This window comes from Aquarana catesbeiana, linkage group LG09, assembly GCF_042186555.1.
Source record: "Aquarana catesbeiana isolate 2022-GZ linkage group LG09, ASM4218655v1, whole genome shotgun sequence".
Classification (NCBI taxonomy): Eukaryota; Metazoa; Chordata; class Amphibia; order Anura; family Ranidae; genus Aquarana; species Aquarana catesbeiana.
The window spans coordinates 50,632,520-50,649,228 of record NC_133332.1 but is presented as its reverse complement, the minus strand read 5'-3'; the positions used below and the strand labels follow the sequence as shown (position 1 = coordinate 50,649,228).

The 16,709-nt window shown below is 45.7% G+C and overlaps 1 protein-coding gene across 1 annotated transcript in view; it reads left to right on the top strand.

Moving 5' to 3' along the window:
• Nucleotides 1-16,709, top strand: part of LOC141107618 (uncharacterized) — a gene marked incomplete in the record, with an annotated part of 110,163 nt that overhangs the window by 2,847 nt on the left and 90,607 nt on the right. Inside the window, 2 exon segments of the mRNA XM_073598474.1 lie at nt 2,393-2,520; nt 6,728-6,816. Coding sequence (XP_073454575.1) covers nt 2,393-2,520; nt 6,728-6,816 — 217 coding nt within the window.

Genomic DNA, 16,709 nt, shown 5'->3' with positions numbered 1-16,709 from the left:
CTGCCCTGCTAACCCCCTGTACACTGCCCTGCTGCCCCTGTCCTCTGCCCTGCTAACTCCCTATACACTGCCCTGCTGCCCCTGTCCTCTGCCCTGCTAACCCCCTGTAAAATGCCCTACTGCCCCTGTACACTGCCCTGCTAACCCCCTGTACACTGCCCTACAAACTGCTGACCTTATCCTTTGCCCTGCTGACCCCTTGTACACTGTCCTACTGAGTCCTATACACTGCCCTACTGACTCCTATGCATTGGGGTTTATTTACTAAAGCTGGAAAGTGCAAAATCAGGCTCACTTCTGCATAGAAACCAATGAGGTTCCAGGTTTTATTACCAAAGTTTAATTGAACAAGCTGAGGTTAGAAACTCATTGGTTTCTATGCAGCAGTGAGCCTGATTTTGCACTTTCCAGCTTTAGTAATTAAACCCCATTGTCTTGCTGACCTCACATCCTCTGCTCATTTTCATCTCCCTTTGACCCATATTTTAGGTCTATGATAGATGAAAACATATTAACTCCGATCCTTGGAAAATGACAAATGGTTGCAGTCTATCTGGAGCCTCAAAGTGTAAAGACCTCTTCCTCCCCTCTACTTTTTTAATTGCAAGGTCTGTAGGATTCTTTGATGGATTGTAAGGTGATAGCTGATTAATTTGATATAAACCATGATCCTGTCAGAAACTTGTTGACAGCTTTGTGTTAAAGCAGAACTAAAGCCTCCTCCCTTTTTTCAGCCAAGGAAGCTGCCATCTTATCCAATGTAAGAGAAGGTGACCACACTCCAGATTGCAGAGGATGCGAAGCATTATTCCATAAAATCCATGGATAACAGACAGAAACAGGTGAACCTTGCTGCTGTCTGTTTGTATCGTGAACATGTTTTGAAATCTTCTATGGATTTTATAGAATAAAGCTTTTCGTCCTCTGCAATCTGGAGTGCCGTCACCTTCTCTCTTATATTGGATATTACATTCAGACCACGGACTGGACCAGCACCCAGTCATCAGAGGGAGGATCACTTCACTTGGGGCGGCGTTGTCTCTCCCATTCATTGTAAGCTGCCATCATAGTCTCTGATTGATCCGCAACTGCCATGATGCTGCACATGTGATCATTTATGACACCAGCCATTTGATGGTTTGACAGTTTGCTTGAAAGCACAAGCAAGTGTCTTAATTAGCATTCCGCACATACCAGGAATTAATGTTTTTTAAAACGTTAAATTGATGGGTTTAGTTCAGCTTTACTTTAGGTCTACAGGCCTGTGCAACCTTTTTTACATTCTAAATTGTGATCATTGTCTAAACGCAATCTTTACCCCAAAGGAACCCCTTAAAAAATGTTCAGTCCTGGGGAACATCTTCTAAAACCAATTCATCGGGGGTCAGTGGGAGAAATGCAGATTACATTGGTGGTCAGTTGGAAGAATCACCAGCCAAAAAACATAACTGATGTCAAACAGCTGGCTCTGCCAAGTGGCGTTGGCCCTGGAACCATTCAGGTACCATTAGATGGGAGGTCAATTAGACCTCAAGGAAACCCCTAGCAACCTCTGGAGGAACTCTAATGCCGCGTACACACGAGCGGACTTTACGGCAGACTTTGCCCGGCGGACGGGATTTCGTCGGACAATTCGATCGTGTGTGAGCTCCAGCGGACTTTGTTTTCTCAAAAGTTGGACGGACTTAGATTTGAAACATGTTTTAAATCAATCCGTCGAACGCGAGTCCGGTCGAAAAGTACGCTCGTCTGTATGCTAGTTCGACGGACAAAAAGCCACGCTAGGGCAGCTATTGGCTACTGGCTATGAACTTTCTTGTTTTAGTCCGGTCATACGTCATCACGTACGAATTCAATGGACTTTGGTGGATTGTGTGTAGGCAAGTCCGTTCATTCAGAAAGTCAGTCGTAAAGTACGTTGAAAAGTCCGCTGGGCAAAGTCTGCTGTAAAGTCCGTTTGTGTGTACGCGGCATAAGGTTCCATGGAACCCTGGTTGAGATAGTTTATTGCTCCATAGTTTAGACCAGCCTAAGTAAGAAAATATTATCTAACTTTCAAAGAATGACCACATGGGTCCTTTTTTGTAAAAAATCCTGCTACATATATGACTGTTTTCTGAAATTATACTGAGGAATCGGTATGTGGTCACTTAAAACTTAAATAGTACTCTGTACAGTAAATGTCCTTGCTCTAAAAGGCTCAGCAATCACAAACGTCCTTGTGTACGAAGGTGATTAGCAATATACAAAGTAGAGAAACCCCCAGCAGCCAGTCAGGTAAAGCGATTCTGTACAGTAGATATCATATCTCATCATATTTGCTGTTTGTACTGTTCTGTAGATTGTGTTTGGAATGCAACAGGGTAAACTAACACCAATGCATGTTTTACAGATCAATGGACTTTGGAACATTCAGGTATCATCATCAGAGATGGGATTTAAAATGAAAGGAGTAGTATACATCTTTTCCAGAATTTCTGCAAATGAGAAAGAGGCAAATATCAGTTTTTCTTACAATCCGTAAGTTGCCAGTATTAAATTATATGTAAATCCCAGTTGAATGACATTTAGTTTGCAGAAGGACTATGTATCATAAACATGGAACATGTCTGTGCACCACTCATAGGCATAGATGCTTGCAGACTTCATTGGGAAACACGTAACAGGGTGACAAAACAGGAGCACAAGTGGGAGACTTGTCACCCTATAACGGAAAGTGTTTGGACAAGGATCTTCATAGCAGAATCACCCGGTATTGTTTTAATGAAAGCTGGAGAATTAAAAATACGAAAAATGACTTTTGAAGTTACGCTAACCAGCTCAAAACCGGGCACTTTCACCTCCTTTCTGCCCAGGCCAATTTTCAGCTTTCAGCACTGTCACACTTTGAATGACAATTGCGCGGTCATGCAACACTGTACACAAATTACATTTTTATCATTTTTTTAGACAGATAGAGCTTTCTTTTGGTGGTACAGTATTTAACCACCACTGGGGTTTTTATTTTTTGCTAAATAAAGACGAAACATTTTGAAAAAAAAATGTTTTTCTAATTGCTAATATAAAATTTAACAAATAAGTATTTTTTCTTCTTCACTGATGTGCGCTGATGAGACTGCACTGATGAGGCTACACTAATGACACTGCACTGATGGGCACTTATAAGGCTTCATTGATGGGCACTGATAAGGCTGCACTGGTAAGGCTGCACTGATGGGCACTGATAGACAGTACTGATGGGCACTGATAGGCTGCACTAATGGGCACTGATATGCAGAACTGATGGGCAGTAATAGGTGGCACTGATAGGCAGCACTGATGGGCACTTATGGGGCTGCACTGATCATCAGGACACTGATGATCGGTGCCCTGATTATCAGTGTAAATGCTGTACTCACTGTGCCCTGTCAGATCTCTTCTTTCCTCACACGCTGTCTCTGTGTGAGGAAAGGAGAGCAATAACCAGCAAGACTGTTTACATGTCACCAGCTGTGATTGGACATAGCTGATCACATGGTAAAAGGCCGCTGTGATTGGCCAAGGGATACAGCAATCACAGACACTTCCCGATGCATGCCCCAGGGGGGACGTGGGAAGTGCTTTCTCAGGAGGACATCCAGGGAGACCAATTTAGACAGAAGCCAATGACCCTCTCAGCACGTCTTAGGAGTTTGGGAGGAAACCGGAGTACCCAGGAGAAACCCACACAGGCACAGGGAGAACATGCAAACTCCAAGCAGGTAGTTCTGTGGCTGAGATTCAGAACGACAGCCCCAGTGCTGCTAGGCAAAAGGACAAAAAATAAACTCAATGCTTGTTTGAGGAGAGATCCTGGAGGTGTACACAGATCAAATACATGTGATTAAAAGAGTCTCTCAATAGGAGGGACAAAGTCCATAGCAACAGTCTCTAAGATGAAGAGGGAGAGGAATCCATGTACCAGCACTAAGGGCAGCCGGTGTGAGGAGCTAGAAGCAGTCTCTGCAATGCAACAAAGTAAAAGAAACACAGCGCCTCTAAGTGCAGTATTGGTAAACCATTTAATGATAAGTCAAAAGTGAAACCACTCACAAAGAGAGCATAAACACAAGCATGATAGTAATCCTGCAGCAAAATCCGGGGTTGGTTTTCTCCTAAACGTCTGTGCCTTGGAAGTGCAGCTGACAGCTCATGCAGGTGGATTCCAGCATTTTGAGCCTATGAGAACGGCAGGGAACACAGGGGCGACCGGAGATTACCTCACCCTGCACCTGGAAGTGACGTCATCTCCAATCACCCCTGTGTTCCTTGCTGTTCTCATAGGCTGCGAATGCTGGAATCCACCTGCATGAGCTGTCAGCTGCACTTCAGAGACACGGACGTTTAGGAGAAAACCAACCCCGGGTTTTGCTGCAGGATTACTATCATGCTTGTGTTTATGCTCCCTTTGTGAGTAGTTTCATTTTGACTTATCATTAAATTGTTTACCAATACTACACTTATGCCCTGTACACATGGTCGGACATTGATCGGACATTCCGACAACAAAATCCATGGATTTTTTCCGACGGATGTTGGCTCAAACTTGTCTTGCATACACACGGTCACACAAAGTTGTCGGAAAATCCGATCGTTCTGAACGCGGTGACGTAAAACACGTACTTCGGGACTATAAACGAGGCAGTAGCCAATGGCTTTTGTCTCTTAATTTATTCTGAGCATGCGTGGCACTTTGTGCGTCGGATTTGTGTACACACGATCGGAATTTGTTGTCGGAAAATTTTAGATCCTGCTCTCAAACTTTGTGTGTCGGAAATTCCGATGGAAAATGTGTGATGGAGCCCACACACGGTCGGAATTTCTGACAACAAGTTCCTATCACACATTTTCCATCGGAAAATCCGACCGTGTGTACGGGGCATTAGAGGCACTGTGTTTCTTTTCCTTTGCTGCTAGGCAAAAGTGCTATCCACCTAGCCACTGCGCTACAGAAAGTAAGATAAAAAGGTTGTTGTTTTTTCGAAATTGTTGGTCTTTCTTTCCTTTTTATGGTAAAAAATCAAAAACCCAGCCATTACTAAATGCCACCAAAAGAAAGCCCTATCTGTCTTAAAAAAATTATGTAAAATTATTTTGGCTAGGACATTACATGAGTCATTTTCAGTCAAACTATCACAGCATGTCTTCGTATTGAAGGAGTTTATACTGGCTGGTGGTTAATTGGTAATTAAGTGGTTAATTAAAGCATTCAGCATATTCACAATACAATAACATGTACATCATCTATGGGTTAAGTGCTTGAGTTAAAGTAGAATAAAAGGAAAAGCTTTTTTTTTTTTTTTTTAATTTTGCACAGAGTAAGGGAGGATTATAACTGCTTTCAGGATTTTTTTCTATCTGTGTCCATTGTGGAGATTTAATTTCACTTCCTGTCCCAACACAGGTGAGTGAGTGGAAATCCTTCCAAAATGATGGCATGCCTGGTTGTCACCACTAGTGTTCCCATTGGAAGTTTTTCCCTTCTATTACTGTTCTGGAGACAACCTAAAATTTAGGAATCTTTATTTACTTTCACTTCCGATGATAACAGCAAACAGGACAACAAGAAGAGGGCAAATCTCCATAACAGGGACACCAACACCCATAAAAACCTCACAGGAGATCTAAATTCCTCTCCACTTTATCCAAAACTAAACAAAAAAAGTTTTGCCTTTAGTTATAACCACTTGATCTTCAGAAGATTTACCCCCTTCATGACCAGCCATTTTTTTGAGATACGGCACTGCGTTATTTTAACTCGCTGTACCCAAATAAAATTGATGTCCTTTTTTTTCCACAAATAGAGCTTTCTTTTGGTGGTATTTGATCACCTCTGTGGGGGGGGGGGGTGGTGCAATAAACAAGAACAGACCGACAAGTTTGGAAAAAAAAAACCAATATTTTTTACATTCTGCTATGAAACATGTCTGCGAGCGGACATTTACGGTCAAATGCTCCGCCCATAGGCTATAGAGGAATTGTTGTTGTTTGACTAGTAATAATAATTAATAATTATAATTATTACTAGTCATACAACATTAGAATTTTACTTTATCATGTGGGCGGAGCATTCGACCAGAAATGTACGATTTTGTGGAGTCGTACAGTTTAGCCGCTTCGTCGAATTTTCTTAGAACATCCGACAGACGCTATAAGCCTTCAAGTGACAGATTCAACCTTAATTAATTTGGATTTTCATAAGAATGCATATTTTAACTAAACAAAATAAATGAAAAGGAATTTCGGGTGTAACTAAATAAATTTATTTTTTGGACGAAAACGAAATTCCCAAACTGAATATTTCAGTGTGCACCTGTCTACACTTTAGGCTCATTTCACAAAGCTAACATGCCAGGATAAGGAAACTAATTTTTTAAAAAAGTGACAGTTATCTTCAGTTAAGGCCAATCTTCTAGATTGTATGCTCTAACTAGCAGGGCCCTCTGTTCCCTCCTGTATTGATTTGTATTGTAAGTGTACTGTCTGCCCTCATGTTGTAAAGCGTTGCGCAAACTGTTGGCGCTATATAAATCCTGTATAATAATAATAATAATGAGATTTGAAAACTACAGTCACATGATTAAGATACTTGTTCTGGTGTTAAATTTTTGAAGATATGTCATGACAGTTGTGGCCCAGTAAAGGCAACCTACAGGGGATTGCCACGGAAATATTTCTGTGGTCCTTAATTTTTCTTCATTTCTTCTAGGTTGTCTGAGGTGGGAAATGAAATCAATGTTCAAAGGGTAAAACATAATAGTTCTGGGGATCTGTCCTATGAATTTGAATTTACTGATGGTAAGTAATATTTTTTGACAACTGACAAAGAAGGAGAATCACATGTGAAATTTTTCTGTTTGGGGAAAGTCTAGCTGATAGCTTAGGCAAATAAAAGGTTGGTCTTTGGATCCCAACACAGAGAAGGTGAGTATGCAAATGAGCAGTTAAAACAAAAGTATGGGAAATATTTTTTTTTTTTAAGAATCATACTTATCTAGGTGAATGCTACATCGGCTCTAAGACTAATAACTGAGGGATCAAACACAGCTGATCGCTCATTTCTCTGAGCCCCTTGAGCAGAGAACTGGTGACCGGCTCTCTGATCTGCCCCCTTACCCTGCGCTCACTGGAGTGCTGGGCTGTGGAGGGGGCTGGAGCGTCTGGCTGAGGCTCTCAGCGGCTTAATGAGAGGCTGAGCTAGGTGCCATTCCAGGCATGTGGGTGGATCCCCAGCCTAGACCGGCTCTGTCACATCAGCCAACAGCAGGCTTCAGCCCACTGTCTGCTAAAAGCTGGTCACAGGAGTGCAGAACAAACTTCACTCCTGTGATCCACAGGAGAAGTATAGCCAAACAAGCTTTGGCTGTACTTCTCTTTTAACCACAGCCCCGAAAGGATTTACCCTTCCTGACCAGAGCACTGTTTGCGATTCGCACTGCGTCGCTTTAGCTGATAATTGCGCGGTCGTGCTATGTTGCACCCAAACAAAGTTGACGTCCTTTTTTCCCACAAATAGAGGATTTCTTTTGGTGGTATTTGATCACCTCTGCAGTTTTTATTTTTTGCGCTATAAACAAAAAAAGAGCGACAAATTTGAAAAAAAGGCAATATTTTTTACTTTTTGCTATAATAAATATCCCCAAAAAAATATATAAAAAAAATGTTTTTCCTCAGTTTAGGCCGATATGAATTCTTCTACATATTTTTGGTAAAAAAAAAAAAATCGCAATAAGCGTATATTGATTGGTTTGTGCAAAAGTCATAGCGTCTACAAAATAGGGGATAGATTTATGGCATTTTTATTATAATTTTTTTTTTATTAGTAATGACGGCGATCTGTGATTTTTATCAAGACTGCGACATTATGGCGGACACATCGGACACTTTTGACACTATTTTGGGACCATTGTCATTTATACAGCGATCAGTGCTATAACAATGACTCTGGCAGGGAAGGGGTTAAACACTAGGGGGCGATGAAGGGGTTAAGTGTGTCCTAGGGAGTGATTCTAACGGTGGGGGGATGGGCTACCACTGACATGACAGTGATCACTGCTCCCGATGACAGGGAGCAGTGATCTCTGTCATGTCACTAGGCAGAACGGGGAAATGCCTTGTTTACATAGGCATCTCCCCGTTCTGCAGATCCGTGACACAATCGCGGGACACCGGCAGACATTGAGTCCACGGGACCCGCGGGCATGGTCACGCTGTATGCGGCAGGCACGTGCGGGACCACTAGCCCCACAGATTAAATGGGACGTACAGGTATGCCCATTTGCTATTGTGCCGACGTATATCGGCATGCAGCAGTTGGCAAGTGGCTAAAGGATAACTAAATCCAATAACAAAAAGGTAATGTCTTGCAGCTTTCCAGTCCCTACTTTTGGTGGCTGCATTCATTTTCATTTCTTAAGTGAAGAACCTTTTCAGCAAGTACAGAAAGTACCTGTTGATGCTGCCAGAAATGCAGTGTCCTTGTCACTTTAAATGAGCTGAATTGAAAGCACAAACCATGTTATCTTATTTGTGTAAACGTCCCATCAATAAGTCATGTAATAAAGAAGATAACCAAAAGTCAGCCCACCCAAAAGGTAATACCTCAGTATATGGTAGATGCCATATACTGAAATGTAAACCCAAAAACAAATATGTAATATATTGTAGCTTAGCAATTGTTGGATATGGTGGCTGCATACGTTTTCTATTTTTAAGCTTTTATTCTCTTATTTTTAACCTGATGATGAGCCCAGAGGTGGTAGAAACACCCAAAATTGCCACCTACAGTGTATGGGAACCGAAGTCAGAAATTATGTCTGGCAGATCTTATGGTTGGAACATTCATGGCATATAAGTAAGCAGGAGCTTATTTAGCCCACCAGACCCCACCTATAACCTAAAGTGAAACATTTTAGCTGTAATAAAACAAACATTTTTTTTCCCATTTGTATAATTGATCACATTCCCTCTGTTCTCAGCTGCATAAGAGCTGGGGGGAGGAGAAGCAGAGAAGCAACAGCACACTAAACTTCCCTTAGAATGGCTTGCAGGGGGTGGGGGGGGCTGTCGGGATGAGTCTGATCATTGGAGGAGAGCAGGCTGAGTTCCCAGCACAGCTAGAGAACTGACCATGCTCTCATGCCTAGTGTGGTCAGTTTTTAATAGTAGAGCAGAGAGACTGTCAGGAACCCCAGGGATTTCACACAAAGGCAGTAATACAAGGAGAACAGGATACTTTCTCATACAAGTACATGGTACAGCACATGGCAGGAATATGAAATGTTGGGTTTGCATACATACATTAAATGCATGATGTATGTGGTGTGGTAAAACACTCTAACATTAAATGAATGGCACCCCCAACACACTAAGGCAGTGCAAGGCAACACATGGTTGCAAAACATTTGCATTACAAAAATGGGTTACATTTTAGCACATCAGGCCATGTTGACAGCCCATTCATTTTAAGCCTAGTACACACAATAAGATTATCGAACGAATGATTGTCCTTTTTTTTTTCGCATGCTAGTCATCAGATCAAAAATGAAGAGGTAAAGTGCCTTGAAAAAGTATTCATACCCCTTGAGATTTTCCACGTTTTGTCATGTTACAACCAGAAACGTAAATGTAATTTAAACAAAAGAAGAGTGACAAGTTTGAAAAAAAAAACAATATTTTTTACTTTTTGCTGTAAAAAATATACAATTTTTTTTTTTTTAATTTATACAGCGACCCGTGCTATAAAAATGCACTGATTACTGCATAAATGTGACTGGCAGGGAAGGGGTTAACACTAGGGGGTGATCGAGGGGTTAATTATGTTCCTAGGGAGTGTTTCTAACTGAAGGGGGAGAGGACTCACAAGGGGAGGAGACCGATTGGTATTGCTCTATACTGAGAACACACCATTGGCTCCTCTCCTCTCTGACAGGACGTGCATCTGTGTGTTTACATACACAGATCCACAGTCCTGCTGTGTTACCGGGCAATCGCAGGTGTCCAGTGACACGGCGGACGCGCGCACGCCCCCTGCTGGACAAGGCAAGTGGGCGTCATATTACGCCTTCCCAGAACGAGAGCCGTGACGCCTGGCCGTCATATGACAGCCGGCGGGCGGCAAGCGGTTAAAGATAATCGTTCGATCTAGTATCGTATGAGGAAATTTTTCGTGATTGTCCCTTCGGATAATTTCGGATGAACCATTATGATGGGTTCTCGAAAGCTGTGTACTAATGATCAGATTATCGCATGATCGATTCGAAAACCTGTATTTTTCGTATAATTTTTTGATTGTGTGTACAAGGCTTTAATGCAACACGTTAACATAAGACATAACATGCTATAAAGTAATGGCCCGGAGACAGAGGAACTCTAGGGGGAGGGCCAGCATGACTTGGGTGGGGCAGTGAGGCGGAGTTGTTAAGGTAGTGTAACTAGGATAGGAGGTGCTGTGGGGGGAGTTTAGATAAAAGTGGGGGGCGGAGTTATATCAGGGTCAGTGTGAGAGAGGAGCGGCCGTTAGAAGAATTGGAGTAGAATCGGCACGGTCTCCGCGTTACAGCATGGGTGACTTGGAGACGCTTCTGTCTCAGCTTAGGGAGGAGGCGGCGGCCAGAGGCACGGGATGGCTGCAGGCTTCAGTTGCCAGTTTGTTACAGGGCCCCAGCCAGTCCTCCTCTGCTCTCCCCACCAGCCCCCCTCCTCCGGGCCGCACACGTGCTAGGCGGTCCAGGCCGCCGGAGCGTTTTAGCCCTGAACCGGATCGCTCAGGGAGTCGGGCAATGGAAGTGCGGACTCCGCCGGCCAAGCGCAAGTCAGCGGTGGCGGCGGCAAGCGGGGACAGTCACGGAGCTCGAGCGGTGCGGGAGACGAGCGGCGCGAAAGTGTCAGGTACCGCCCCCCCTGCAGACAGTATGAGACGCATGGCGGCTGCCGCGGCGGGCTCTCAGCCTGGCCGGAGGGAAGCCCGGCGAGGGAGAGATGCCTCGGCGGGTGACGGCTACGTGGCGGTAACGGCCGGGGCCCGTATTCCTGAAGGGAGGGGAAGAAAGAGAAACTCGGCGGGTGCCCCGCATGTTCGTGGGGACTTGGATGAGTCGCAGTCCGGATCTACGGCCAGGCGGGCTCCCCCTGCCCGGCCCAGGGCTCAGCTACAGTGCCTTGAGGAGACAAGTGATGGTGCGGCGCGCAGGGATGACGTCTCTGTGTTGCACTCAACGGCGGCGGTGAATCCTGCTGTGCGGCCTGCGACGGTGGAGCGGAGAGAGGCTGGGAGTTCCCAGGACAGCCTGTCTGAGGGTGAGCTGGATGATCGTGCGGAGGATGAACTGCAAGAGCCGGCGCGTGCAGCGGGGATTGCGGCTGGATGCCCCGTGCGGCAGCGGCAGCCAGGTGAGCACCCTTCTGTGTTGTCTTTGTCTTCTTCTAATGTTAGTAAAGGGGGGTCTGTTATTGGTGATGTTGTAGGGGTGTCAGGGGCTCAGGGTGTTCTAAGTAATTTAGGGCAAAGTGGGGGTTCCACGTCACTGGGGTCACAAGACGTGGGGGTGGTGCAGACATTGCTGGCTGGTTTGCGGGAGTTGCTGGCGCGCTGTGAGGCTGGTCAGCGGCCGGTGGCGGGCGCTTCTCCGGTGGCGGCGTGGGCTACGGCCCACGCGGCCGCACCACAGGACGTGGTGAGGGTGGGTCCGGCATCGGGTGCAGCGGCCAGCTCGTTGGTTGCTGGGGTGGGGACGGAGATTCCTGTCACGCCGCCGGCGACGATAGTGGCCGGTGCTGCAGCGAAGGTTGGGGATGCTGCGACGGCGGGTAAGGGGACAGCGGGATTGGATGGGGTGCGTTTGGCGGATTCTGCCAAATGTGAAGTATACGTCTGTTTTGAGGGGCCCTTGGGCGCTCATTTAAAGACAGAAGTGAAAGAGCGCATTTGGAAGGGTGAATATGTCGAAATTTTCTCCTTGTTGCCCTTGGAGAAGTTTAACTCGGACAAAGTTAAACCGGACGAGAGCAAAAAAGAGGAGGAGGAGAAGCGGCGTTACCGTTTAATCCCGCGCACTTTCTCAAATTGGCTACAAGCGTTTGCAATTCTGGCAAGCGTTATTGGGGAAAAGTCGCCCGAGCATTGCTCTGCTCTTTTCTGCTACCTTGACTCCATTGGCGAGGCACAAAGAGTGTACGGCGGTACAGCCTGGTTGCGCTACGATGAGCAATTCCGGCAGAGGAAGGCAGTACGCCCTGCGTTAAGGTGGGACCACAAGGACATTAGTCTTTGGATGAAGTTAATGTCATCTCCAAGAGGTTCTTCGGCTCCCTTTCAGGGTGGGGCCGGGGGTTCGGCTAGTTCCGGACAACCGGCCAGCAGTCGCATGGGTTTCTGCTGGCAATTCAATTCCGGCAACTGCAAATTTGGGGCAAAATGTCGATTCCGGCATGAGTGTTCAGCATGTGGAGGGTCACACTCACAGTCCAGGTGTTTTAAACAAGGCCGCGGAAAAGCGGCAGAGGCTGGAAAAAGGGATGACACCAGTGAGGGTAAAAAGGATGGCTCCTTTTTTAAGGCGGTACCCTGATCAGAAAGCAGCCGAGTTATTAGAGTTGGGATTTACGGTCGGTTTTAGGTTGAGTAGCCGGCTTATAGTGGTTCCGCCTATGGCGGATAATTTGAGGTCGGCCAGGGAACACTCCAGCATTGTTACGGAAAAATTGTTAAAAGAGGTTTCATTGGGGCGCATGGCGGGCCCGTTTGAGTCCACCCCAATGCCCGATTTGGTTGTTTCCCCGTTAGGTGTGGTCCCCAAGAAGGAGCCGAACAAATTTCGGCTCATTCACCATTTGTCGTACCCGCGAGGGGGATCAGTTAATGATTCAATCGACCCTGATTTGTGTAAGGTGTCTTACACATCTTTTGACACGGCGGTCGTGTGGGTTCAACGTTTTGGAAGAGGCGCATTGTTGGCAAAAACGGACATTGAGACGGCTTTTCGCCTCTTGCCGGTTCATCCAGATTGCTGCCGTTTGTTGGGGTGTCGCTGGCAAGGTTTGCCCATGGGGTGTGCGATTTCATGTTCGTTGTTTGAACAATTTAGTTCCTTTTTAGAATGGGCAGTGCGGGATGTTTCAGGCTTGTCATCCGTCATCCATTATTTGGATGATTTTCTATGTATAGGTGTGTGCGTCATTGTTAGCTACAATTCAGGAGCTTTTTGAGTCTTTCGGGGTTCCGTTGGCTACTGACAAGACGGAGGGCCCAGTTACTGTTTTGAGTTTTTTGGGGATTGTTATAGACACGGTGGCTATGGAATGCAGATTGCCATTGGACAAATTGGAGGGTTTAAAACGGGAGGTGGCCGTGGCATACCGGGCAAAGAAGATACAGCTTCGGTCTTTACAATCGCTGCTAGGCAAATTGAATTTTGCCTGCCGCATCATGCCTATGGGGCGGGTTTTTTGCAGGCGCCTTGCCGCCGCTACGGCCGGAGTCCGGGCCCCACATCATTATATTCGGTTAAGTAGGGATCATAAGGAGGATTTGAAGGTATGGGATTCCTTTTTGGCTACCTACAATGGCCGCTCTTTGTGGATGGATGCGGTAGTTGCAAACTTTGATTTGGAACTGTTTACTGACGCAGCAGGGTCATGCGGCTTTGGGGCTTTTTATCAGGGGAAGTGGAGTGCTGGGGAATGGCCGGTGAGTTGGAAGGAGGCTGGCTTGATACGCAACTTAGCGGTATTGGAATTGTTTCCGATTGTGCTGGCGGTGGAGCTTTGGGGCTCAGACTTTGCGAACCGTAGGGTGCGTTTTCACTGTGATAACTTGGGGGTCGTACAGGCCATTAACAATAACACTGCATCTTCCCCCCCAGTTGTGCGTTTACTGCGGCACCTGGTGTTATGCTGTTTGTGTATTAATTGTTGTGTGTCTGCAATTCATGTTCCGGGGGTGGACAATTCTGTGGCTGATGCATTGTCTCGTTTCCAGTGGGACAGGTTTCGTCAACTGGTGCCGGGAGCGGATGTGTCCGGGATTCCTTGTCCCGAGAGGTTGTGGAGCATCGCATTGCCATCGATCAACGGTTGATACATTGATCGATATCCGCAGCCACTCGGGCTGTGTACAGTAAGGTCTGGAAGGAATGGGAGGCTCTGATAGGTGAAGTGGGGGACAGTTCCCAAGACGAAGGGAGGATTCAGATGCTGCTCTATTTTATAGGCAGGAACTTTGAGAAGGGAGTGTCTGTTTCTTCTATGTCTAGTAAACTGTCGGGACTGGCCTTCATGTTCCAGTTGGCTGGGCAAAGGGACGTGACAAAGGTATTCATGGTTCGGCGTGCTATGCGTGGATATCGCGCTGGTCGAACGGCTGCCGACAAACGACGCCCTGTTTCATTTGAGGTTTTAAGGGAGGTAGTTGGGCAGTTGGGGGATGTTTGTTTTTCGCATTTCGAAAGGGTTTTGTTCCGGGCCATTTTTGTAATGGCTTTTTTCGGAGCTTTTCGGGTAGGTGAGATGGTGAGTAAGAATAAAAAGGGGGATGGTGGGTTGGAAGTACAGGATGTTTGGTTACGGGGGGACACGCTGGGGGTATTTTTGAAAAGGTCCAAGACGGATCAGTTAGGGAAGGGGAAGTGGGTGAAGTTAAAAAGCATCCCGGGTTCACCTGTATGTCCGGTTGCGGCAGTTGGTGAGTTTTGCGCAATTAGGCCTTGTGTAGGGGGGGTCTTCTTCCAGCATGAGGATGGTAGGGCGGTCTCGCGTTTCCAGTTTCAGGCGGTTTTTAAAAAATGTTTGGAGGCTGCGGGTTTAAATGTAGAGAATTACTCTTCTCACTCATTTCACATTGGAGCAGCTACGGAGGCAGTTCGGTGGGGATTGGATGAGCAGGTGGTGAGGAGTATTGGTAGGTGGGAATCATCTAGGTTTAAGTTGTATGTTCGTCCTCACTTACTTTAGTAATATAATCCTGCAGGGTTGGGTGAGGGCTGCTGTGATGACTAAAAATAATAATGATAGACAGCATTTAAGTTCAGAAAGCCAGGGGTTTTTTTAGCTGCCAGGGAATGTAGGGTGATGTTCGTTTTTTCTCCTTGTATTCCTTTTGTTTGTTTTCAATGTTTTTCAGATTCGGACTCCTGTTTGGTGTGGATCCTGGGACACTCTTATGTGTATTGGGGAGCCAGGAGGGCTGATGTTAGGAGGGGGGGCAGGTTGTTGGGGCTGACAGAAGGGGAGGGGGTAGTACGTTGGATCGGGATTCCGGGCATGCTCTGGTCCAGGGTAGTACCCGAGATGCATAAGTTCGCAAGTCTGGATCGCACTCCTGATGTGGTTGTGATTCATGCGGGTGGTAACGATCTGGGGATTCGATGTGCGAGAGAGCTTATACGGGACATTAAGTTTGATCTGCTTCGGTTACAATCATTTTTTCCGGATACCATTTTCATTTGGTCGGATATTGTGGCCAGGACGGCTTGGCGTTTGGCTCGTTCTGTGGCAGGACTGAACAGAGCGAGGATAAAGGTCAATAAAGCCGTGGCAAAATTTTTTGTTCGTAATGGCGGTTTGGCGGTGCGTCATCGGGATTTGGAGGAAGAAACCTGGCGTTTTTTGCGAGCGGATGGTGTACACTTGAATGCAATTGGCCTTGACCTGTGGCAATTGGCTCTGCAAGACGGTGTACACCGGGCGTTTCGGGTGTGGAGGGCGACACGCACGTAAGGTGTCACGTGCGCGTGCTGTGGCGGCAGGTCTATGGGGTCCTTGAAGGCGGGGCTGAAAAATAATGGAGGTTTAAGGGGGGTTGGGCCCTACGGAGGTATGGGCCTCCTTTTCCCTGGTATGGAAACAATGGTGGAGCAAGTTGTATCTGGAAGGAGGTAGCTGTTTGTCCCCGAGCTTTCGTAATTACACGGCGGGGGGCCGTTTATGGGTATACCGATACAACTAGTTGGTGGTAAAAAACATTGATATTTGCCTTCAAGGATCTCTAGACCAAAAAAGGTTATTAGGAAGGTTCAGTTTGGTAAAATGTTTATAAGAATCTATATTATGCATTAAGTTATTTGTTCACAAAGTATTTTTGTATTTTATTTTGTTGTAATAAAAGGCTGCTATGGCCATTCGACTCCAATAAGAGTAGTGTCGTGTGGTCAATGGTGGGTAAAAAGGGGGGTAAGATAGAAGTATCAGGTTTTCACGGTAGCCTCACTTATAGACACATCCCTTAGTCATGTAATTCCAATACTTTATCCTGAGAAAAGTAGACTTTGTCCTGCAGTATATTATTCCTAAGGATAAAGTATAGGCATTACCTTGTAATTGCTAAAGGGCAACTGTATGGGAATAATACTGTATGGTCATGTGTTGAATAGTGGTACTACTGGTGAAACTTTTGCCTTATGTACTGTATTTATGACATGGTACTTTTATGAAATTGCAAATAAATATTTATCATTTTTTTATAAAAAGGTTTTGTGAATAAGCAAATCGGATGGCACATTGAAAATTTACTTTTTACTTACAGCCTAAGTTTACCTACAACAAAAAAATGAAAAATCGGCACAAGGGATATTACTTAACTTCAGTAAGATGTGTCCCTTGTGCTGATATCCCCGCCTTTTGCTAAAACCTTCCTCATTTAATTCCCTACCCCACCCCCTTCATGTAATCCTCCAGCGTGGCAGGGGTTAATAGAA